General features: G+C 43.4%; 1 protein-coding gene across 1 annotated transcript in view; it reads left to right on the top strand.

Annotated features, from left to right (window-relative positions):
* GRHL1 (grainyhead like transcription factor 1) overlaps positions 1–20,970 on the top strand; it is a 49,293-nt gene extending 28,323 nt beyond the window's left edge. The window contains exons 9-16 of the mRNA XM_028099513.2: positions 3,112–3,270; positions 9,840–9,927; positions 11,161–11,300; positions 12,803–12,840; positions 14,961–15,052; positions 15,377–15,462; positions 18,214–18,278; positions 19,403–20,970. Of these exons, the coding sequence (XP_027955314.1) occupies positions 3,112–3,270; positions 9,840–9,927; positions 11,161–11,300; positions 12,803–12,840; positions 14,961–15,052; positions 15,377–15,462; positions 18,214–18,278; positions 19,403–19,517 (783 nt within the window). The 3' untranslated portion in view covers positions 19,518–20,970. The remainder of the gene's footprint in view (positions 1–3,111; positions 3,271–9,839; positions 9,928–11,160; positions 11,301–12,802; positions 12,841–14,960; positions 15,053–15,376; positions 15,463–18,213; positions 18,279–19,402) is intronic.
* Positions 20,971–24,845: the final 3,875 nt, after the last annotated feature.

The raw sequence follows: 24,845 nt of genomic DNA on the forward strand, positions 1-24,845 counted from the left end.
AGGTCTTGGGCCCACTGTCCTCCTTGTACCATGTGTCCCGGGCCTGGTATGCTTACATCACACATCTTGCTCAGTGTTTACTGGTGTGTTTATGTATTTATCTAGACAAGGTGGCGTTTTTTAATGTTGAGTTAGGGATGCTGTAAACTTTCTTTGTTGCACTTAGAAACACTTCCAAGTTTGGAAAAGAATTGATTTTATAAAAATAGGACAAGAATGTGTATAAGAAAGTGATTGCAAGTCATCCTGAGTAATAGGGTAATGTCTCTCTGAAGACCCCATGTTTATACTGATCCTGGGATTTGGTTCCTGCTTATTTCTGCTTTGAATAGAAACTTGACACTGGGAAGCAAGGGGAGGTTAGGTTTTAGGTTGGATTACCATGAAATCCTCTTGTATGTAAATGGAATATCACTTTGGGTCAAAGACTTCCTGGAATTGTTGAGGGTTAAGTGTAACTTTCCCAGGCTGCTGTTTTTGAGTCCTAAATAGAGCCATGTAGCCTAGAATGAGAGAGAATAATTTAGATTTCCCACTTGGTTGTAAAATGGAAAGTATAGAGATTTAGTTACTTGGTGTGCTCAATTGTTTGCCTGGATTACTGTCTTTCTGTTTGTCTTTTTGTCTTTCGTCTGTTCTGTCTTTCGTCTGTTCCATAACCGATCTCCTTAACTCAGATTTGTAAATTCTATATGAAGTGTTTTTAACAGCATACTGTTGCCCAGTGATCAATACAGGCTTGAACTGCAGAGGTCCACTTATATGTCAGTTTTTTCCAATAAATGTATTGGAAAAATTTTTTGAGATTTGCAACAATTTAAAAAAAACTTGCAGATGAACTGCACAGCCTAGAGATAACCAAGAAAGTGAAAAAAGGTATTGTAAGAATCTAGTATGTAACATGTATAACATACAAAAGATGCGTTAACTGACTGTGTTATTGGGAAGGCTTCTGGTCAACAGTAGGCTATTAGTAGTGAAGTTATGGGGGAGTCAAAAGTTACACATGGATTTTTGACTCTTGGTAGGGGGGCTGGCAGTTGGTGCCCCTAACCCCCACGTTGTTCCAGGGTCAGCAGTATAGGAAAAGATGCAAAGTCAAAGCACAAAGTTTCTGTAATGGATTTGAAATTCATACATACCACTTTTTCCTATATATCTAGATTTAGGTATTTTAAAAAATAAAAGCATTTTGTTTATTTACTGAAAATGGGTTAACTGGAAAGAAAAATCACAGCGGGCTAGAAAAGGCAACCCAAGACCCGGCACGGGGCTAAAAGTTAAGTGTTGAGAAAGCTGCCACGTGGAGAATATGGGCCTGGCCTCGAAGCATTCGCAGTCTTCCCAGGAGTGGAGAAAAGTGATTAGGGTAAGAAGTTGATTTGGGAAAGACACATTGCAGTATAGGTATTGGGGGGGGGGTTCTGGATATGAATTCCAGCCCTTCACTTTCTACCCTGGGGACAGTTTTAAAAAAATATCCCTGGGCTTCACCTATAAAAGGATTAACACTGTCTCTCAGGGTTGTGAGATGAGATCATGCGTATAAAGCAGGCGCCCAGTGCAGGTCTGGAAATCTTAGGCGCTCACTGCCGTGGCCTCCACGACATAAGTCGGGGTGAATGGGGACCCTCTGTGGAGATGGCAGTAGGGCAGGACCTCTGTAGATGTGGAGAGGCAGAGGGGAGCTATGGAGGGGACTTGGACTGGGACAGGAGGAGGAAGGAAGGACAGGGACAAAGACGTGAGGCAGGGGTGAGCATTAAGGTGTGTTCTAGGGGCCATGAGTAGACCGGCCTGAGTGGGGAGCAAATGCAGGGACAGGATGTTAATGTGGACAAGTCTCAGTCATTGTAGGGTGTTGTGGTATTTTCCTTCTTGGAAATAGTGTATAGACTAGAGCAAGAAGAAAACCCCTGTGTTTCAGCTTTTGCAAACCTTCTAGAGAACAGTCTGTCATTAATGGTTACAATTTTCTCTCTCCTTACCCTGTCCACTCCCTTCTCTTTACATTCTTAGGGGCTCCACCATCCCAGCTTTTCTGGCTTAAACTTCTCCTTGTCTGGGTCTTGCTTCAGCCAGTGCACCCCATACTCCTGTGGTAGATCTGTCCTAGGTTGTTGGAGCTAACGAGTTGTTGGCCCCTGGACTGGAAGGAATCGAGCGTTAAGAGTCTCGGCTCTCTGAAAGGCACAAATTTTTAAAACTGTAATCTCAGTAGTATCCACTGTGTGGTGCTCATGCATCAGAAATAAATTCTCAAACTCTGGTTGACAGGGAGCTCCATGCCTTGTGACCTTGTATGGAGAGGTTAAAATCCATAATCGCAAAAAAAGGAAATGGAACATGTTTTTTGCTGTACAAAGATTCACTTGAGTTTCTCGTAACAACCTCCAGTGCCACTTTAATAATGTGACTCACTGATTTCATAACTTCCATAATATTGGGACATTCATCGGGTACCACAGTTGTCCTAAGAGTTTGTGTAGACATAAATGCAGGCAGAGTCCCAGAGTTTGTACTAAGCTATAAAACATCTCTATATCTCTATGCTCTTGGTAACATTGGTAAAAATCACATCAAGGAAGACAACCGTACTCTTCCACAGTCTGATGCTATAAGTAAATTTTTGGGAAGAGAAAGTTGACAGAGGTTCAAAGCTGCTGTCTATTTTTTTTCCCTTTAAATAAAGTCTGCCATTCCTATGACTAAAAGTAGTTTTAAAATAAGCCCTTTATTTATTTATTTATTTGTTTGTTTTAAAGATTTTATTTATTTATCTGACAGAGAGAGACACAGCGAGAGAGGGAGCACAAGCAGGGGGAGTGGGAGAGGGAGAAGCAGACTTCCCGCCGAGCAGGGAGCCCGATGTGGGGCTGGATCCCAGGACCCTGGGACCATGACCTGAGCCCAAGGCTTAATGACTGAGCTTAATGACTGAGCCGCCCAGGCGCCCCTAAGCCCTTCATTTTTAAAAAAAGTTTAAGTGAGAAGCTGAGCTCTCATTTAGAACATAGTTGAGTAATTTCAGTAATGTTGGTATTTTTACAAGCTGTGCTAAGGTTGACTGTTGGTGCCTATTGCTTCTAATACCTTCTTTTCCCTTTGCAGGTTTTCATCTCCGTGAACTGCTTAAGCACAGATTTCTCTTCTCAGAAAGGTGTGAAGGGGTTGCCTCTTAATATTCAAATTGACACCTATAGTTATAACAACCGTAGCAACAAGCCTGTGCATCGGGCATACTGCCAGATAAAAGTCTTCTGTGACAAGGTAAGATTGTCAGATTGGGGAGGGGCAGTTAGAGTAAAGCATGTGAGACACACACTCTTCCTCACAGAGAATAACCAGGGTCTTTTTAATATTTCACTTTGATACAAATGTATTGCTAATAATATGAAATTAGAAATTATTGTTTTAGCCATACTTAGACACATTATATGGGGGAGGAAAAAAAAATCTCATTTTAACTGAAAAATTAGAGGAGCCAATGAATACATTTTGTTGGGCATGTCTGACAGAGTCCAGATGGCGCACATACAGGGCTGTGCTCAGTCCTCCGTGTCCCCTCGGCTCAATGGTACTTGGAGGCAGTGGCTGCAGTGTTGGAGCTCTGGAGCTTTGTGTCTGAGGGCTCCATGTGGACGACCAAAGAGGGCTGTCCTTTAACTAGCTTACCTCCCTCCGGGCCCTTTGGCAAGTTGTCAGCCAGCTCACTAAAGCAGAAGATGAGATTCAGAGTCTTCTCTTGAGCAGCAGGTAGGCAAGAGGAGAAAGCATAAGCCTAAATGAGTTCAACATCATTTCTTTTATCTGGAGAAGAAATGGTCACTTTGGCCAGCTGCAGAGCCAGGGGCCCAACTGGATGAACTCCAGAGAGAGGTAGTAGGCCCACTGTGTCTTGAAGATTGGAGACTGTTCTCCTCAAGAACTCGGCAGCAGCCATAGAGAAACGAGTGCTCCACTGAACTACAATTGAAGGCGACCTTGACTTTTCCCATTCAGAAAATGTTGGACTATATTTTTTGCCAGTCCCCTCTTTTTGTCCTCTTTAACAACAGCAAAAACAACAACAACAACCCTCTCTGTTATTAAGATTTTTAGAAGGTACTAGAAAACTGGAAGTGTATTTGCTATCAGAAGTCTGCTGTCCTGATTTTTACATGGGGGACCAGAACACAGCATGTGGCCTCGTTGGAGCAACCTGAGACCTTCCAAGTTCAGAGAACTTTCTCAAACACCCAGATTTAGTAACATTTATTGAGTACCACGTGCCTGGTAACGTGCTAGGCTGTATTAGTTTTCTGTTGTTGCTATTAACAAATTACCACAAACTTAGCGGGTCAGACAACACACTTTTATCATTTCATGGTTCTATAGGTCAGAAGTCTGAGGTCTTGCTGGGCTAAGCTGTTAGAAGGTCACATCTCCTTCTGGAGTCTCTGGGGGAGTATCTGTTTGTCTGCTTTTCTACCTTCAGGAGGCACTCACATTCTTTGGCTTGTGGCCCCTTCTACATTTAAAGTCAGGAGGCTCTGACTTTAAATGACATCACATCCCTCTGACAGTGCTGCCATTGCCATGTGTCCTCATCTGGCTCTTTTGCTTTTAAAGACCCCTTCCGTTATCCTGGGCTGACAAAGATGATCTCGGACACTTGCCCTATCGGAATGCCAGCTGATCAGCTACCTTATGTCTCCTTTGCTGTGTAAGCTCACATGTTCACAGGTCCTGAGGATTTTGGTGTGGATATCTTCCAGAGGCTGTTAGTCTACCCACCACAGTGCTTCCCACATAAGCTGCATTGTACAAATCACGAATCACATCAGGTGTGAAGCAGGGATTTCTGATCCTGGGTCAAATTTCTTTCCTTCATACCACATTCCTTTTTTTAACCAGAAGAAAACCTAAAGAGATATCCAAAGTCATAAAAACTCTCAGCCCCAATTTTTTATTATTTGATTCAACAGACATAAAATTATTCTAATTGTTATCCAAGTGTTTACTGTGTTTCTGATGTATCATTCCTAGGACTGTAACAGTTTGTGGACTGATCCTGGTCCATGGATCACACTTAGAATATCAGCTGATTAAATGATGTCAGCATGAGTTAGCATGAACTGGAGTTTTTTGTATTAGATGACAAAAGCATAGTATAAGCAGTTTTGCAGAGAAGGAATAGTATTGTTCACAATCTTAAATGAAACTTGGTTTTAATATTAAGACTTTTTGAGGGAAGCTCCTGTATTGGTAGCTGATTTAGAAAATGAACACAGGAGAAGTTTCATGAATTGTCCAAAGTTATTTTATCAATCAATTGTTGTGCAAAATTTAGAAACCGGTTCTTTTTGTTGTGTGAGTGTGTGCTAATGTATACGGTGAAGCAGAAAGCTTTTTCTTCAGAGTTGCAAAACTTGAGTGTGGTTTGGGACAACACATGATTTCAGGAGTTGCTGCTTGCCTACTCGCCTGTTCGTTTAGGTCACATGTGATAGGAGCATGTTATCCAAGGTCTTGCCTAGAATGTTCACTGTGCAGACCAGTCACTGTTTTTTCATGACTTGTGTGTAAGCTCTGTACCACGGTAAAAGATCACACAAAGCCATGGTTAGAAACTAGGCATCTGCCCCTAGCAGTGCTTTGTGTGGCCTGTCTAGATGCCCACATACCCTCAGCCTTCACAGGTATGGCTTTCTTTGTAAGGCCCCTAAAAATATTGCTGACCTATTCTTCCCTTTTGCTGGAGCAGAGATCTCAGGGATGAAAATTGTTGGTGTCCTTTCCCCTTACCAGCCCGTATGGCACACAACAGTGGTGTGAGCATGATACAGTTGCAAGGTGCCTTGGGGGCATGGGAGGTGAACTTACACACTGTTCTCATCCTGGGGTTTTAATCTCAGAGCTGTTAGGGTTGATATAAAACCCTGCATGGGAAGAGAATATGTATTGCTGTGTATAATTAATATTCAAAGTCCTTGAATCTTTCAACCACATGGAACTCCTCTATAACCTCACACCCACTCTTGATTCTCATGCATCTTGTTTTAACTTCTTTCGTCCCTTATGGTTGGGATTGCTTTGCTCTTCCGGGTTGCCTGGTTGTCTGGTGCTGCCTCTTCTCTGTGGAATATCCCATGTGCCTCCTTGTTTCTCTCCTTCCTGAGATTTGACTCACCTGTTGTTTGGTGTCACCTGTCAATTCATTTTTCTCTGCTGGTTCTTAAAACTCTCACATCTTCTGAATCTAGTCCACATCCACAGTAAGAAACTAGAAATAAGACATCTCTTGGTATCGACATCTCTTGGTATCCTTCAGAGGTATTTACATTGTTTTTCTCTCCTAAGAAGAAGGTTTTACTAGTATTTTATTATGAATTGCTCAACTGGTTTGATAAATGGAACTTTCTCTTACAGCAGAAGCAGCAGCAATTTAACACTTTTTCAGAGAAAACAAGAACAGGAATTGGGTCTCTAACCAATGGAAATTTGGCAGCTTCTTTTCCTATGAGCTTGTATATATGTATATATCTGGGTTTCATCCTCAGAGAGAAAAATGTCATTGACCTTTATTTCCCACAGATCATTTTCTTCGTCAGAGTAATATTTACTGTGGCTGTAATCGGGAACAGATAGATTAACTTTTTAGGTCACCAGGTGATTGCCCAAGATCAGCCTCTTTAGTTGTTGAGCCAGAGAGTGAAATAGCGTGAATTTAAATGGCTCGCTGTAATGTTATAGGACTTCCTTTAACATTTCTTGCAGAGTCTACTACTGATGAATTCTTTTAGCTTTTGTATGTCTGAAAAGTATTTCGCCTCTGATTTTGAAAAATCTTTTTGCTGGGTATAAAATTCTGGTTGACTGCTTTTTCCTTCAATGCTGGAAAGACATGACTCTGCTGTTGTCAGGCTTACTTTTTTTTTTTTGGTAAGATTTTATTTGTTTATAGAAAGAGTGCACGAGTTGGGGAAGGGGCAGAGAGAGGAGGGGAGAGAGAATCTCAAACAGACTGCCCACTGAGCACAGAGCCTGATGTGGAGCTCCAACTTATGACCCTGAGATCATGACCTGAGCCAACATCAAGAGTCGGACTCTCAACCGACTGAGCCAGCCAGGCGCCCCGGGCTTCCGTTTCTAATGAAATATCTGCCATCATCATTCTTTGTTCTTCTGTACTTAATGTGTCTGTTTCTCTATGACTCTTTTTAGATTTTCTCTTTTTACTGGTTTTGAACAATTTGCTGTGTCTCTTTACATTTCTTGTTCTTAAGAGTTTGTTGAGCTGCTTGGATCTGTGGGTTTATAGTTTTCTGGAACATTTTTCAGGCATTGTTTCTTGAAACATGTTCTTTCATCCTCCTTTGGGAATGCTGGTTGCACACGTACACGCATGGTGCTTGCAGTCCCACAGCTCCCTGGTGCTGTTCATTTTCTAGGATTGCCTTTTCTCTCTGTGTTTCATTTTGGATACTTTCTGTTGTTAACGTCCTAAAGTTTTACATCAGTATTTCCGTCGCCCTGTCTATACCGCCATTAATCCCATCGAGTGTATTTTCCATCTCAGATGTTGTAGTTTTTGTCTCTGGGAGATCAATTTGGGTCTGTTTTATAGCTTTCTTGTTTCAATATGTGTTTTTTTTACTAACTTTTTGAACATATGGAATGCAGTTATAATAACCATGCTAATGTCCTTGCCTGAATTCTGTGTCGTTTCTGGGCTGGTTTCAGTGGTTTGATACCCTCCTCATACAGTCGTGTTTTCCAGCTTCTTTACACGCTTGGCAACCTTATGGGATACTAGACATTGTGAGTTTTACATTGTCTGCTGCTGGATGGTTTTGTCATCTTTTGAATCTTCTTGAGCTTTGTCCTGAGAGCTAGTGAAGTTACTTGGAAACATTTTGATCCTTTCAGGTCTTACTTTTACAGTTTGATAGGTGAGTCTGGATTAGTGCTCAGTGTCAGCTAATTATTCTCCACAACTGAGCTGAGGTTTTCCTGACTGTTCTACCAACTACCCTGTGGATTTTAAGTTTCTCCAGTCTGATTGGTGGGAAGAGGCACTGTTTTCCCTGTGTGAGTTTCAGACACTATTCTCTAGTTTTTCTGAGGGCTTTTCCCCCAACTGTGGGTAACTTCCTTACACCTGTTTCTCTTTCAGTACTGGACTGACTACTTAGTATTGGACCCTCCAAAGATCTCTGGGGTTCTCTCTCGTGTTAACTCTTACCCCATTGCTACTTTGTCCTGCTTCCTTGATCTCTCCCTGGATTTTCAACACTGTCTCTCGACCCAGGGAACCTGGATGGAGCAGACCTCTGGACGTCCGTCCCTGTGCCACAGCCTGGGAACTGTGAAGCTCATCTTGCTTGTTTCTTGTCTCTCAGGAATCCCTGTTCTTTGTTGCCTGGGGGCCTTAAAAATCCTTGTTTCATGCATCTGTCTTTTTTTTGTTTAAGTTGTTTCAGGGTGGAGGGTAAGTCCAGTCTGTGATAGTCCCATCTTGAGTGGAAGCACAAGTCCCTTGTTCTTTATGGATGGTGCTGATAAATGTGGAGGGAAATGTCTTATTTTTTAAAACTACCTTTTGGGGAGTATAATTTATCATCAGAGGGAAGCTGCTGTGACTGTTGGAAAGAACTGAGAGAGATACAGACCAACTATATGGTAATGGGTGGGAGATTGGGGATACTGACCTGTTTTTCTGTGTCAAGGAGATGATGTTTGTGTCAGCATTACATAGCAATTTTTATAAAAGCAGATTGTATGTTTACCAATATCTTAGTGTATTAACACCTTCTAGAAGAGGCAGAAGGTGGTTTGTATTCTGTTTTTTAAAATGCGGTTTCATTATATAATAGTGCAAGGATCTGTGGGATGATTTTCATTGCCTCTCTTTGCTATCAGGGAATGTATTTGCAGAAAAATAAGCTACTTGTTCAGACTTAACTGGGTAACTTTTTGAAGAAACCTGTATCACCCAGAAATAAATGCTAACAGGTGAAGCAAAATGATTAATTAATAGTTATGTTTTTGTTAAGGTCATGTTTGTTATTAATGTGGTTTTTTATTTTTGTGGGTTCAATTGCACGGCACTGCCATTCTCTGTATAGTTGATATATATTGTGTATAATAGGTCCTCTTTATAGGATTTGAGAGTACACTTTTTCTCTTTTAAGTGATTATGCAGATTTCTACTTAAATCTTTGCTTTTAGGAGTTATAGTTGGTCATGTCTGTCACTTGGTTGATGCCAAGTCCTTGGGCAGAATCACACTTCCAATGATAACATTGCCCATATAGGCAAGTACACTCAAAGCAGGGTCAACTTGGTTACTAGACAACGGGAACGGTCACTTAGGGTTTTGAAGGCAATGTAGTACATTGGCAGATTTTTTTCAGCTTTTCATTTAACCTGGTCATATCCATTGTTGAGGGGAATTTTGCTTTATTTGTTTTTTAAGTAGATGTTATTTCCCCATGATTTCACATGGTTAAACAGTTTTAAGAGCGGGCTTTTTAGAGGCACCTGGGTGGCTTAATTGGTTAAGCACTGGACTCAATTTGGGCTCAGGTCATGATCTCAGGTTGTGAGATGGAGCCCTGCGGCCGGCTCCACCCTGGGCATGGAGCCTGCTTAAGATTCTCTCTTTCCCCCTCCCTCTCAAAAAAGGGGGGAAAAATAGGTTTTTTAGAGGAAACTACTATGATAAGCTCCATGAATATATTAATGGAGTTCATCTCTAGAGAGGAGATATTTTTTCCCATTCATCAGATAAGAATTAAATATTTTAAAGAGGATCAGTTAAACGGAATCATGCCGTGTCTTCTCTTGACCTATAGGGAGCTGAAAGGAAAATCAGGGATGAAGAACGAAAACAAAGCAAAAGAAAAGGCAAGTGTACTGACCCCAGCTCCCAGTTGAATGCCTGTAAGTAGAAATGTTTCCGCCACGTTTCAGATCTTTTCCATTTAGAATGGTGACTAGAGTTTTCAAGCAAAAGATACAATAGTGGATACTTAATGCTGTGAAGTGGTAGCATTGCTTCCTTCATTGTTACACAAGCAGATGAATGGCTGATCTAAGTCATTTTCTTGGGGAAAACGACAGAAAAGGATTCTTGAGTTTTTCCAGAGTTCAGATATTTTGGCGGTTAACTTTAGTTTGGGTTACTGATTCCAGTCCTGAAAAATAACAGGTCTTCTATCTGAATAGCTGATGATAAAACCGGGACTTGTCTAGATCTTTAAGAATAACAATAACGCTCTTGAGAATTCAGGATGTCTCACTTTTAAATGCGTGTAGTTTTCTTATGTATAGTATTCTGACGTTTCAGAATCTGTAGGGCTCCTGTTTGGACATTTCACCAGGAAAGCTTTATTTCTTTCCTTTTTTTTTTTAATGTGACCAGTATTCATACTCACAAAGTCCTGTATCTCTCTGCTACAAGGGGGAAATGCTGCTCTGTGGTGGTAGTGTTTCATCTCTAGTATGTGGGCCACGAGCATTGGGCCTCTGAACAGTCTGTCTAGCTCAGCAGATGTCTGCCCTGCAGCACAGGGCGTTAGGTTCTCCAGCTAGCATCAAAGTGCAGACTCCCGATGTCACTTCAGAGAGAGCTAACCAGGAGAGTTCATCACCAAGGGCTTCAGGGCAGATGACAGGGGAAGAGGAAGTCTATAATTTAATAAATAAATAACCTAGTCAGTGACACTTACTCTGAGCCTCTCTGAGGTTAAGTGCTGAGGTGAAGTTGGAGGTATAAAGGTGAATGTTCTCAAGCTGAAGAGTGCATTGCTGTTAGAATGTAAATTATTTAATCAGGACAGCTAAGGTGAAACGACTTCTGAATTATGTTTATACAGTTATAAGTCTTAGCCTTTCAGACAAAAATTAAATATGCTTTGCCTCTGTTCCAAATTTTATGTGTATGTTTAAAAGTAGCCTTTTCTGATTTTCTAAGATGTTCAGTTGATTGTAGTATAAATATAAGCAACATATTTCTTCACGTGAACTGTGATTTTCCTCTTAATTCAGGCAACATGACCTGTACCTTATATAGTGCTGCAATTTAAGTTTCTTAAATTTGAGGAGAATGCTCTGTGGCCTGCATCCAGTATGTGTATATAAGTGGTTGACTGTGGTGTCATTTTTTTTTTTCAGTTTCTGATGTTAAAGTGCCACTGCTTCCCTCTCACAAACGAATGGATATCACAGTTTTCAAGCCCTTTATTGATCTTGATACTCAGCCTGTCCTCTTCATTCCTGATGTGCACTTTGCCAACCTTCAGCGGGGTGCTCACGTAGGTAACCAGGATCCCAGGGTGGCTGCAAGAGAAAGTCTTTGGCATTCATGGTAAACAGAAGCCAAAATTTAGTGAGGTTTGACCAGTGTTATGGGTCAGCCTTCTGGAATATTCAGTTGGGGTGACATGGTGTCCTTACAGTAAAGTGGATGTAAGTGTTGTTGATGGAAATGAAGTACCAAACCTGTCAACTTCACTCTGTATGTATGTATGTATTTATGTCTTAGTTCGTTTTAAAAATGCTAGAATAGTGACATAGTTTGGAGTCTGAGTCTATGATCTTGTGGATTTAACTTACATGCTTCTGGGCAGGGGGGAGAAGCCACAGTAATACTTAGGGTAGGTAGCCATAATGGCAGAAAGGCTCTTTTCATTGTTTCGGTTACTGAATCATAATTGACACATAGAGAGCCTTATCTTGGCAATTAATATAAAAGATCACAACTAGCCACACCCTGCTCTGAGCAGGAGCTTAGTGGAGATAGCAGCTTGGATAGAGTGGATCCTGCTTTCTATGCAGAGCTCAAAAAAATATGAAGAAGATAGTCTGCCATGCAGTTTGTGCACAGATTTATATGGGTTAATGATTTTTTAGTTTTGGGGGTTGAGAGGGCATTGCCAATGTATCCAGTTTCCTTTCCTTTTCTTTTTTTTTTCTTTAAGGTTTATTTGAGAGAGAGAGCAAGCACGTGGTGTGGGGAGGGGCAGAGGGAGAGGGAATCTCAAGGAGACTCGTTGCTGAGCGTGGAGCCCTACATAGGGCTTGATCTCACGACCCTCAGTGAGCAGGATCTGAGCTGAAGTCAAGAGTTGCACACTTAACCAACTAAGCCGCCCAGATGCCCCAACCATGTATCCAGTTTCTAATGAGAAGCTTTGGGGTGAGCAGGGGTCGGCAAACTTTTCCTGTAAAAGGCTCAAATAGTAAATATTTTAGGCTTTTGGAGTCACACAGTGTCTGCTGTGACTCTTCAACTCTGCCATTGTAGTGCCAAAATAGCTATAAACAACATGCCCATGGATGAGTGTATCTGTGTGCCATACATGTTTATATAAACAGGCACTGGGCCACACTTGGCTCATGGGCCCTAATTTGCCAATCCCTGCTTTAGAGGAGTTCAAGATGCCTTTAAGAACCTGGTTATTGAAAAATAAGTCTAGGGGTGCCTGGGTGGCTCAGTCGTTAAGCGTCTGCCTTCGGCTCAGGTCATGATCCTGGGGTCCTGGGATCAAGCCCCACATCAGACTCCCTGCTCTGTGGAAACCCTGCTTCTCCCTCTCCCCCTGCTTCTGTTCCCTCTCTCGCTGTGTCTCTGTCAAATAAATAAATAAAACCTTAGGGGGAAAAAAAAAAAAGAATAAGGCTAAAGGATTTTGTATTAGACTAGACAAATTCAAAATTAGTTTCATTTTAGGAATATGTCACTTATGGTTTGAAATATTTTGAGCATATACTAGAAAAGCAATCTAAATTTTTTTTTTTTTTTTTTTGGTCTTAGGTCCTTCCTATTGCCCCAGAAGAATTGGAGGGTGAAGGGTAAGGTTTATGTTTTGTTTTGTTTTAATAAATTCTTTTTATTTTTAAACAACCTCAAACTTACAGAAAAATTGCAAGTACAATACAAAGAACTCATTTTTTCCTGAGCCATTTGAGAGTAAGCCGCAGACTCAGTGACCTGTCATTCCTAAACACTTTAGTGTATATTTCCTACAAAAGAGGACAGTCTCCCACATAACAGAGCCATATTAACAAGACATTCCATTCAGGTTTTGTCAGTTGTTCCAGTAATGTCCTTTAGTGCAAAAAAGATCCAGTTCAGACTCACACCGTGTGTGTAGTTGTCTCTTTAATCTCCTTTAGTCTCGAACAGTCTCAATGTCTCCTTGACTTTCCTGACCTAATACTTCTGAAGATTACAAGCCATTTGCTTCATAGAATGTCCTTCAGTTTGGGTCTATTTGTTGTTTTCTCATGATTAGATTCAGGTAATTATGCATCTTGGCAGGAATGTTGTAGACATAGCGCTGTGTTCCCAGTTTGTCAAGTGGCATAATTTTGTTTTACCCTCTGCTAATGCTGTTCACTTTGATCACTTGATCAAGGTGGTGTTTGTCAGGCTTCTCTGCCATGAGGGCACCCATGCCCCTTTTGTAGTAAGTGTTTTGTGGGGAGGTGCTTTGTTGCTTTGTGAAAATTTCATTCCTCATCAGACTTTCAATTTATTAACATTTTCTTTATTACTGGTATGGACTTATAGTTTCCAGCTCTGTTTAATGACATTGCTATCATTTACTTTGCTCAAATTGTCCTGGAAGGTCAGTTGGAGTCCTTCCAGCTGCTTCTGAGTCCCTTCAACATCCCCCCCTCCCCCAGCTCCCTGAGTGTTCCTTCACATCTGGGCACTCGTGCTTTCCCTTCCCCAGCTTGAGGATCAGCTGCTTCTCCAAGAAACCCTGCTCCCTTTTGGAGAAGGAACCTGGCCCTGGGTGTGCTCCTTGCTTTGGAGGTGTCATTGCCCTCTGACACCTGGGTACTCTCCGTTGGCCCACTTGGGCCCTGACTGCCCACACCGGGAGACCCCCTACCAAGCGCTCGACCATGTTGAGGGTCCGGTCCCCTCTTCAGGGCTCCCCTTTCAGATCCATGTTGAGTAGGGAGCCTTTTCTCTGAAGGCCATCCTCCACTGCCTCTCGAACTCTTGACGTGCTCAGACACACCTCAGGTGCTTTCACGGGAGGCCAGGTATGTGGTGGAAACTAAAACAGACTGAGTATTTTAAGGCCCAGCCCGTATTCTTGAAGTGATCCTTCTTCTCAAAACCAAGCACTCTTTCTTCACTTTCAGTTATTGTACTGTTTTCTTGCTCACCCACAGGGAACCCCCTCACAAAGTAGAATTTGAACCCCATAACTTATTTCTTCAAACACACTGGTGTCTATTTCCTCTTTTTATTTGCACTGACACTACTGTATTCGAACCCTTTCGAATTTTATGCTTGCGATCATCCACAGAGTCCTGTAACAGGTTCTTCTGCATGTGGGTCCTAGAGTCCCCTCTGGTCTTTACCACACATTTTGATTACAGCATTCTTATTTCATGAAACTTTGAAAGATTTCCTAAAGCCTGCAACATGAGTCTAAAATTCCTTATAGCCAGATGATCAAGGTATTCCCTCTAGCGTCCAGGCTGCCCTTCTGGATTTGTCTTCCTACAGAGCATTCTATTTTAGCCAGCCTGGCTCTGCTGATTGTACTTCCCCCCTTTGTTAACATGTTCTCTCCTTTGTTACCACCTTTGTGTGTGTGTGTGTGTGTGTGTGTGTTTATAGCTCAAATCCTACTTCCTCCATAAAATGCTTTCTGAAAAGAAGCTCTCTGTTTCTAAGAATCCAGCTTGATTTAGTGTCAGAGCAATGGGGAGTGTCTGGCAGGCGACCTGAGTATAGTCCCAGCTCTGCCGTTAAATAGTATGAGCTGGTTCCGTCAGTGCCTTTCCTTGGGCCTCAGATTTTCATCCACAAACTAAGGAAGCCAGGCCAGATAAAGAACGACGGTCATTTTAAATCTAAACTTCAGTGATATACCCTAAAACTCTTTTCTGTTTCCACAAGTGATTGAAGTTGAAGTCACTAATCACCTCATTTGGACTGTCTGCAGATCTAACTTGAAAAGGGGTCCATATGGATCGGAGGATGATTTTGCGATTGCACCTCCTGCTAAGCTGACTCGGATCGAAGAACCAAAGAGAGGTGCGTTGGTTTACAGTGAATTACAGAAGTGAGTTCTGAATGTGTCAGAAGCATGAATTGCTCAAGCAGATCTTGTCTGGCTTGACTTTCTTGACTATTTTTCCATCAGACCAGCTCTTGGCTTGAAGCTGGGACTCAGAGCAGAGTAAGAGGAACCGAAAGCTGTATTCCTCAAGAGTACTTGATATTGGTTCATGTTTGCTGCTCTAGATGTGGATGTCTCTTTTTGGTTTAACCAGCGTCTAGGGTCTGTTCTCTCATTTTTCTCATATGAATAACTGTGTCCTTTTTCTTTCCCCTGCCTTATTCCTGGCTGGGGATTAGTGCTGCTCTACGTACGAAAGGAGTCAGAGGAAGTCTTTGATGCCCTGATGCTCAAGACTCCGTCTTTGAAAGGCTTGATGGAGGCTGTAAGTAGTATAAGCTTAGAAACGCTCTTTTTAAACAGACTTAAGTAGAATGCCACTGAAACACATTTTATCAGGCCACCCAGATTCCTTGTTATACTGAAATCTCTGAACCCTGCCTGTGGCATAGCCCACGTTTCATCCAGTCTCTTGGGGCCCTCAGCTGTCTGCAGGGCCTTCCCCACTGGACCTCACATCACCACACCCAGCACACTAGTTGGTAGATAGAAACTTCTGAGGAATGTCTAGTCAACTGAATTGACTGCTTTTGTGATGATCTATGAAATAGGGTTTTGGGTGGGGTTTTTTTTATGATTTTATTTATTTATTTTAGAGAGCCAGCACAAGCTGGAGTGGCAGAGTGAGAGGGAGAGAGAAAATCTCAAGCAGACTCCACGCTGAGTATGGAGCCTGACGCAGGGCTCAGTTCCAGGACCCTGAGATCATGACCTGAGCCAAAACCAAGAGTTGGAAGCTTAACCAGCCATGCCACCCACACACCCCTGAAATAGTTTTAATATACTTGGTTAAAGGAAGATTGCCATTTAACAAACTGTTTAGAAGCTCATAAAAATTATTTTTAATCAAATAGAAATCCTTAAAAACTCCATGCATAAAAGCAATGGCTCCTTGGTCTGCCTTTGAAACTCCCGATCCCGGGGAATGACCAAGCTTGTATCGAGTCCTTACCCAAAGCCTATTTGAGAAAATTTAGATGTGTAGCCAGTGATAACCATAATCCTTCCCACTAAGACCTCAGCACTGAGCAAACTGACCCTAGCCTGCCCTTCTGGGACATCAGCAAGAGATGGCATGAGAAGGAGGCCATTTTGACTTTGCCCCGGGATACAATTCAAGAAATCAGCACTGTATCCTGATATTTATCAACCCCCTATAAATCATAGGCACCTTTGAATTCAAAGCATGTGCATCACTGGAAATGGGTTTCCCCCGGCTCCCCTGACAAGTGCAGTGTGCTGAATTAAGTTAACAAATGTTTGTTAAGCACCTGCTTTGTGCCAGGTTCTGTTCTAGCTACTAGAGTCATGAGACTAAGTGACACATTGCGGAATGGAACTTAGGGTCCATTTAGGAAGGTAGGGACAAGAAAGTAGGCAAAGAAATTTAAGAAGTAATTTTTCAGGCACTTCACAGATGAATGCAGTGAAGAAAACTAAAGCAGGGCGAGGGGACAGTGGACTGGGGAGCCGTGGTCTTTCAGGGTCCCTGAGCTCACAGGTGTCTCTGAGCACATTCCCTCCCCGCGCAAAGCCAGCACCACCATTAGCCTCTGCTTTCTGTTTTTCAGCTTCATGTGATTTCTCCTAGATTACTCTTTCTTACCTTGTCTTCTGATAACCTTTCCTCATTTCTTCAGAACTGTGCAAAGTCTTAATTATGGAGAAAAAAGAAGTGAAAAAGATTGAGACTCACTGTGTAAATACAACGTGCTCACACCCATAAAGAATTCGTCAGTGTCGTGTGTCTCTCAGGCCTGGGGTTTCCTAATTGATGCTTCATAAATACAAATTATTACCCAGTGATAAAGAAAAGAAATGGATTTGTTTGGATGATGGGAGCTTAGATTTGGTTTGAACTGGGTGCTTTTGTTAGCTTGAAAGCAGTCTGCAGGTTGGCCTTCTGAGGCCCCCTTTCTCAGTGCTCCTTTGAGTTTTGCTGTTCAGATGGAGGGTTGGCGGTAACCCCAGTTTGGGGATGGTCTGTGCACAATTCCAGATAAAGCATTTGTGTAGACTGAATCAGCTTATCCTCGGATTAATTCATCCTCTCACCTTTTGCCCCGAAAGGAAACCCGCACACTTGATACCACACTGATTTCACTGCTCTATGTGGACCCTCACAGATCATGAAAGGGGGGTGGAAGAGCTGAGGCTCAGGAGGGCCTAAGGGCCACACCCCAGCAGCTGCAGCCACGTTAGCCAGAGCCTTGGGGGTTTTACGAGAGTCTACGCTGCTCTCTGAGAGGCTCTGGGTAGAACTGGCAGAGGTGCAGTCTTGGTTTGTGATCAGGGACTTTGATGTTTCTTCTGGGCTGTGGGACATTAAAGTGTTGTTTTCCTTCCAATATTCTGTATCTGAAGTTAACTCCTGCTCTTTGTTGAACACAGAGTAATCCTCACAGCAGTCCCGTGCTATAGGAAGTGAGAGTCTCCCTTTCCTGAGGAGAGGAGGCTGAGGATCAGAACTGTGACTTGTGTTGAAAGCAAATCAGAGCCGATTCGACTCAGATGTGTTGACTCCAGAGCGGGGCCTTTGTGCGCTTGAGCAGAGTACTCGTGATGGTGTGGGTCCAAGTCACTGTTCACTGCTCACAGCTCGTAGGGTGTGACCCCGACTGTAAACTGTGGGTGTTAGTTCATAATGTTGTAGCGATTTGATCTCGTCACGATAACAAAAGCGCCGCCCCGACATTTACTGGGGCTGCTGTGGGGCACTGAGCAACTGTGTACTTCCTGCGCCAGCTTCCTATAAACCTAAAACTGCTCTATAGAGTAGTCATTTTTAAAAAGATGACCATATAGCACACGGAGAGACATCAGTAAACTAGGGGGAAATAACAGACACCTGACTGCAGCTCCCTCCAAAGGCAGGTAACACCTCCTCCCCCAATACGCGTGGGTTTCGTGCATTTCTGAAAGACGGAAAACTGAGTGACTGTACCACAGTATTTATGGTTTGTGTTTTAAAGCCTCGAGATCAGCATCTTGTAATTATTTTCCTTTGTTCTTTTAGATCTCAGACAAATATGATGTGCCCCATGATAAGATTGGGAAAATATTCAAGAAATGTAAAAAAGGGTAAGCGTTAACTGGCATTCCTAGTACTTCTAAATAACGTTAATATTCTGTAACATTAATGCGACTCACATGCATTTGTGCCCAGTCTAGAAAAAGTTAGAGAAACATGAATGCAGGGATGTATTTTTTCCTGAAATTATCCATATAAAATTGATCTGCCTTTCTAAGACATCTTTGTGGACTTTTTTCAAGTAAAATTTTTATTTGCTCTTTCTGTGCTTGGTAGCAGTGAAGTGGCTCCAAATTCCAGAGCATGTCATGAAATTTAGTCAGGGTAACAGCAAGCACTATCCCATTTGTTGAGCCCCCATCATAAGCCAGGCACTGGATCAGGCACTTCGTGTGGTACTTGATTTCCACATTGCCCTCTGAGCTGGGTGTGATATCCTTAGTTTAAAGACATGGCAGCTGAGGCAGAGCCTGTGATGTCCAAGATCAGGTAGCAGGTTAGTGCCAAGGCCATTGTTCAGGTTCAGTCCTTGCTCCCCCCTACTGTATTCTGCCTTGTGTCGTGTTTTCAATCATAAGAACATTGCTTCCTTGTCCAGAAATTGATATTTTTAGTTCCATTTCACTTAAGTGACTATGCTATTTGACATGGGTAAGCAGAGTATGGCATAAGAATCATTTGGCCTCATTCTAAAGCAAATCCTAATTGGAATTTTCTGGATGAGCCTAGTGGGAAGGGTTAGACTTACTAGTAGTTCAGTTAAACTTTGAGGATAACTTGCCAGGGAAGATAATTGGTCAGGGAGTTGTGGCTTCAGATCCCATAGGTTAATTTGACTAATATGCTTTCTAAAGCCAGATCAACGAGGTGCTTCTTTCTGTAGATTTATTTTGTGCATTGTAATAGCTCCTGTTTATCGAGTGATTCCTACATGCTGAAGTAATAACAGCAAATAAGCATCCCGGGCCTGACACTGTTAGAAGAGCTTTCCTGGAGTCTATCTCGTAGTCCTCGAACAGTCTTACGAGATAGGCACTGACACTACCTCGGTGTCGTAGGTGAGGGAATCGGGGCTGCGGGAGGTCTGACAAATACTGTGCGGCCTGTGTCGCAGCTGTCACGTGCTTCCAGGCGGGCGGCAGTGAGGAGACCTGTCTTGCTTTTCCTCTTCCAGGATTCTGGTGAACATGGACGACAACATCGTGAAGCATTACTCCAATGAAGACACCTTCCAGCTGCAGATTGAAGAAGCGGGGGGGTCGTACAGACTCACCCTCACTGAGATCTAAGGACACGCTGGCCCACCACTCCCAGCGAGTTCAAGGAAGGTTACGTGGGTCTTACTGTTTGACCAGCCGCAGGTACATCGCAGGTATGGGTGGATGTCAACCGAAGGGACTCCTTTCCAGTTGGAGATGGCGCTGCATTTGGCTTGTAGATAGTGTTCCACATACTGCATTGGCGTTTTCAGACGACAGAAATCCTTACACCATTATGTTTGAATTTTCTGATACCAGTACTTAGGATTAAAAGTGAAAACTTTGTTCTAAGATTTAATAGACTCTCTGGGAACCTTTGGAATATCTGCTATATTATTTATAAAAATATTGGGCTATCTACCTTGTCTCTTCAATGTTAGTGGGCCTGCTTGCTCACTAGTGCAAGTCAGAAAAGGCAGTGGGCTCGGGTTTAAGGATTTCGTGCCCTTGCCTGAACTCAGAGCAACTCTGACTGCCTCAGGGTAGTGGGAGTGGCATCCGAAGAGGAGAGGATGCGCCCTTTCTACCTAAGCCTCTCATCCTCCAGAAAATGTTTACTCAAATAGGGCATGTTACTGAATCTTCCTTTGCAACTTTCTTGAACATATCAACTGCCTTTCTTATGAAGAACTGAAATAGGTTACAGTATGAATCAGTTAAGCTAACGCTGCATTGTATATAAGTGCAATACATTTTTGAAGGCCTGTGTCTGTAAATGTGTATATACATGTCTTATACAAATAGATAATATATAAATGTGGTGTCTGTACATAGAGTGAAGAGATACAATAAGGTCTACCTTGAAGACTTTCCCTAAATGAAAGGTTAAGTTATTTTTGGTAATGTATACCAAGCAGATCGAGTACTGTGCTTAGTGGAACTCACTGAAATGTTTTGTCTGTGTTTTCCCAAACAGCAATCATCCCAGAGCATAGCAAAACCTTCTCAAATGGCAGAGATTCTGTTTGCTCTTGAGAGTGTTGTCATTCGGATTTCTGTACTGTTTTAACAAATGAAGTATAGGAAAACCACTACTGCAATTCCTATCTGTTGTGTAGGCTAATACCAATTTGTACGGACCTGAGAGAGTGAACACACAGTCCTTACAACACATGTGTGATTGTTGTGTACTAGGTGATATGACCCAAAATGGAGTCCTTCCTCATCTTCCTCTTACAAGAAGTGATTTCTGTTTTATCGTGTTTCAGAGCCTTCAAGCTTTGATTGTCTTGTATGCTAATAATTCTAGAAAGCATTCATGAGTTTATGAGACTGTATTATTATGGCAGGGGAACATTTTGTACACGTTTAAATATATAAAAGTACTAAAAAATGTAATTTTATAACAGAAATAAAATCACAGGTATCTAGGTTCAGGGAGCTAGAATAGGTCATTTGTATAAGTAGGATTGATGGTTACATTTTTACATTAAAATATTCTAATGAAGTATGTGAACTAAATTGCTGGTTTTCTAAGATATGATATGGGACACGGGTCATAACTATTTTATATTTTGTTTTATGAAATAAATTTTTGTCTTGCTTGTTTTTAATTGTATCATTGAAGATGTATTTTAAACCAAAGGGATTAAATTTTATATGTCTATTTCATAATATGTCATTTCTTGTTATTCCGTTTGACTTTATCCTTTCATTAGTCAGTAATGCAGAATGTGAGATCTTAAACTAGTAGAACTGAAAAGACTCTCCTTAGCATTTTGTCCTCATTTCTCAAACATATACTCCTGTCTTTTCCTTCATCTTAATTTTTCCTTACAGGTTTCTGAAATGACCCAAGTAACTCTTAAATAAGGGAGCCCTGAATAATTTTTCAGCTTGTTACCAAACTTTAATGACTAAACCTGAAGGCTTACAGTTTCAGACCCTAAAATCTTAAGGGTTCTTAGTTTTTAAAAGCTAAACAGAAAAATGTTTGGTTTAAAAATCTACCAATAATGTTTCAGTTCATCAGACTTTCTAAATCAAACAGCTGTTAAAGCTTATTCAGGTAACCCGAGGCCTAAATAGGACAGACACTAATAGAAATTTCTAATGAATACATGAAAAAATTAATGAAATGAACTCCGATAGATTCCCTGTGGCATCTGTTCATTTTCCACTTTAACGCTCGGGCCACAAGTCAAGAATCTAGGGGCACACTCCACTCCTGGTCCCTCAGCAGTGCCAGAGCCCAGCTCAGAGCCTTTGCTGGACTCCACGTTCACCAAGGCTCCAAGGAGCTCCTCGGATTCCCTTCTCCCCAAGCTTCCCACATTCAGCTGCATTTCTTTCTCCCTTGACAGTTAGCAGAGAGACTGTTTATAAGTCAGAAGCTCACAAATTAGTCCAGGCTTCACCTGGACTGGTAGGCTCTGGAGGAGGCTTTGCCTACTTAAAGTCAGTAAAGCAGAAGTCCCTAAGAGAATGTGCTCAAGAAAAGGTGGTTTCATGAGGCCGACGAGACTGAGTAGGGAAGGAGCCCCAGGAGAAGGCGAAGGCGGGCCTGCGCCTTGGCAGGACCGGGCAACGTGCACTCACATGCACGGTTTCTAGCCCTCCGCTTCTGAAGGAAGCAGCCTAGCAGTGTCGTCCAGTATTAGCACCGTCTGCATCTCACCCGTAAATGTTGGTCCCCAACATGTAGGCCACCCCATCAGTGCGTGGTGTTGTCAGAGCCTGAACCCACGCCTCCTGCCTCCCCAGCCTCCCCAGACATTCACCACCAAGGGCCAGCATGGCAGGTGCGGACTAACCGCAAGCACACGGATGGTCTCTCTCCGTTCACGTCTTCTTTGCCTCACACACACTCAGCCCTGAGCAGCTTTAGCCATCACCCTCTTCAAATCTTCTAGCCAAACGTTGTCTTAATCGTCTTATTATAAATGTAACATGTGCTAAGAAAAAAAAAAAAACCATAAGCCATTAGAATGAATATTGAACTCCATGAGAAGATTTCTCGGAGAAATTTCCTACCTCCCTAATCCTGCTCCCCAGAGATAACCAGGAATAATTTCTCCACGGCTGCGCAGGAATCCTCACTGCAAACTCAAGCGTACTATTCATGCTGTTTCACAAATCGTGTACTGTTTTTTGCAAGCATTTTCATTTATCACTACCCTTCAGTTGTGTTCTTTTTAATGACGGCACTGTACTCTCGCCTCAGTTTCCTCCTCTAACCCGAGCCCACCGCCGGGCCTCCAGGCCAGGCTTTGCGTCATGAGCACGGCTGCAGGGAACAGGCCGACTGACGTGTCTGTCATACATACGTGTATGGGGCAACTGTAGGATGAGTTCTTGGCAGAAGAGTGCCGAATCACAGACGATGCTCAGTTGCTCAGTAAGTTTGTAGATACTGCCAAGTTGCCCTCAGCCAAACCAGTTTACATTCCTACCCACTGAGCATGAGCATTTGTGTCCCAACATTTTCCTGATTTGATTTGTGCTGCTCTGTTTGCAGTTGAGCATAACCTGACGTTCGGGGGCCATTTGCACTTAGGTCCCTGAAGCAAATAATCCGTGTGTTGTCCCACTTCCTCATTTCTGGTACGCTTCAGTTCAGTGCAACCTGACATCTGTCCCTCTCATACCATTTGTCTAACTCTGTCCCAGACACTTGACAATGTCCTCCAATCCTCATAGGCTCTAATGAAAGGGGGAAATAGCCCCACCTCACAGACAACACTCAGGTTCAGGAGATGACACTGCTAGGAAGAGACAGACGCCCGTCCGATTCCAAAGCTCCCCTTCTTTCCACGGTCACGTTGCTGTTTCCCCCAGAAACTTTCCCCGGTTACTGGGGACCTAATTGCTTGTTTTACTCTGTGGGGCGCCGGCCATTAAAGAACATTTGGCTTTCATGACGGGTGTATGAGCTGGAAAGGGGGGGTTGCTCCACGTGGTGGAAACACTTGAAGCTGGTTGAACAATAAAGGAAGTACAAATACTTTCCTAACATACAAGTTGAAAAGTGGCAAAGCTCGATCCTGGAGCTTGATGTCACCAGCAAGCTAATTTCTTTCCTTCTTTGGGGGCCTCATCCTAAGTTTGGCTCTCCTTGTGTAGTCTCCGGATGGTTGCCAAAAATTCCTCAAACCACATCTGTCAGTCCAAGTCCAGAAGGGGGAAAAGTCCCAGGCGCAGGATTCCGGGCAAAAGTCCCGGGTTTCCCTCCGACTGGCTCGTCCCCGCTTGTATGTGCCCTGGTGAACCATCAGTGGCCTCGGGATGGAAGTCTCCTCCCAAACCCTGCTTCCTAAATAGAAATCAGGCTTCTGGGGAAACCGAATGGAGGGAGTTAGGCAGAGCAGGAACAGAGAGGAATGTTTACCAGGCAGCGCACCTCTGGTGCTCCTACTTCCGGCTACCCCTTTTCTGACCCCACTCCTGCTCCCGGAGTGTCAGTGTCCCCAGAGGCCAGGCTGTGGTCTCTCCTCTGTCCTCTGATCCTAGGCCCTTGAACAGCAACAACGCCCAGATTCCTTCCTTCAGTCCAGAGCTCTCCCTTCAGCTCTAGATCCAGCCGCCTCCTGGACATTCACCACCAGGCACTTCCGCTTGGACTAAACTCTTCCTTCTCAACCACGCGCCTCCTGCCGGGGCTTCTACTGTGCTGGCCGCCAAGCCAGAAACCGGTGGTCACCCTTGACTCTGCCCAGTCTCCAGTCAGACCTTCAGGCCCGGCATATCTTCCTCCAGCCCTCTCATTCTCTTCGTCTCCATGTTGCAGTGGCTCCCGTTCCAGCCTCTGGCTCACCCGCCTCGAGGCCCTTTTGGCTCTCACACTCTCTCAGGTGTGGGTCAGATCCTGTCAGGATAAACCACAAATGGCTCACGCCGACTGCCTGTGGTGTCCACGGCGCCCCCGGTCCCGAGAGCACATCCCCGAGCTCCGAGGTCCTCCCCTTCACGACTCCTCCTGCCTTGTGCCCTTGTCATTTCTGTTTCCTCAAGGTCTCCTCCCTGTTTTGGCTGGAGAATTTACCTCCTTTTTTTTTTTTTTTAAGATTTTATTTATTTATTTGAGAGAGACTCTGAAGCAGACGCCACACTGAGCACAGAGCCTGACACGGGGCTCGATCCCATGACCGCGAGATCGTGACCTGAGCTGAGATCAAGACTCGGACACTCAACGGACTGAGCCCCCCAGGCGCCCCTCCCTCCATTCTTTGTGCCTCTGCTCACCCATCACCAACTTGAGGGCTCTGCTGGGCACTTTCCTTTCTGCACCCTCAAGCAAAGTCTAGACGTCCCCCTTGGTGCCTCCACAGTGTCGTGGAGCTACCTGCTAAGATGCCTGACCGTGCCCCCCGCCCCCCGCCCCAGACTGCTAGCGCCTTGAGGACGTGCCCCCGGCCTTTC

The sequence above is a fragment of the Eumetopias jubatus genome, unplaced genomic scaffold, assembly GCF_037043125.1.
Source record: "Eumetopias jubatus isolate StellerSeaLion01/CBP00866 unplaced genomic scaffold, mEumJub1_p1.0 scaffold_9, whole genome shotgun sequence".
Taxonomy (NCBI): domain Eukaryota; kingdom Metazoa; phylum Chordata; class Mammalia; order Carnivora; family Otariidae; genus Eumetopias; species Eumetopias jubatus.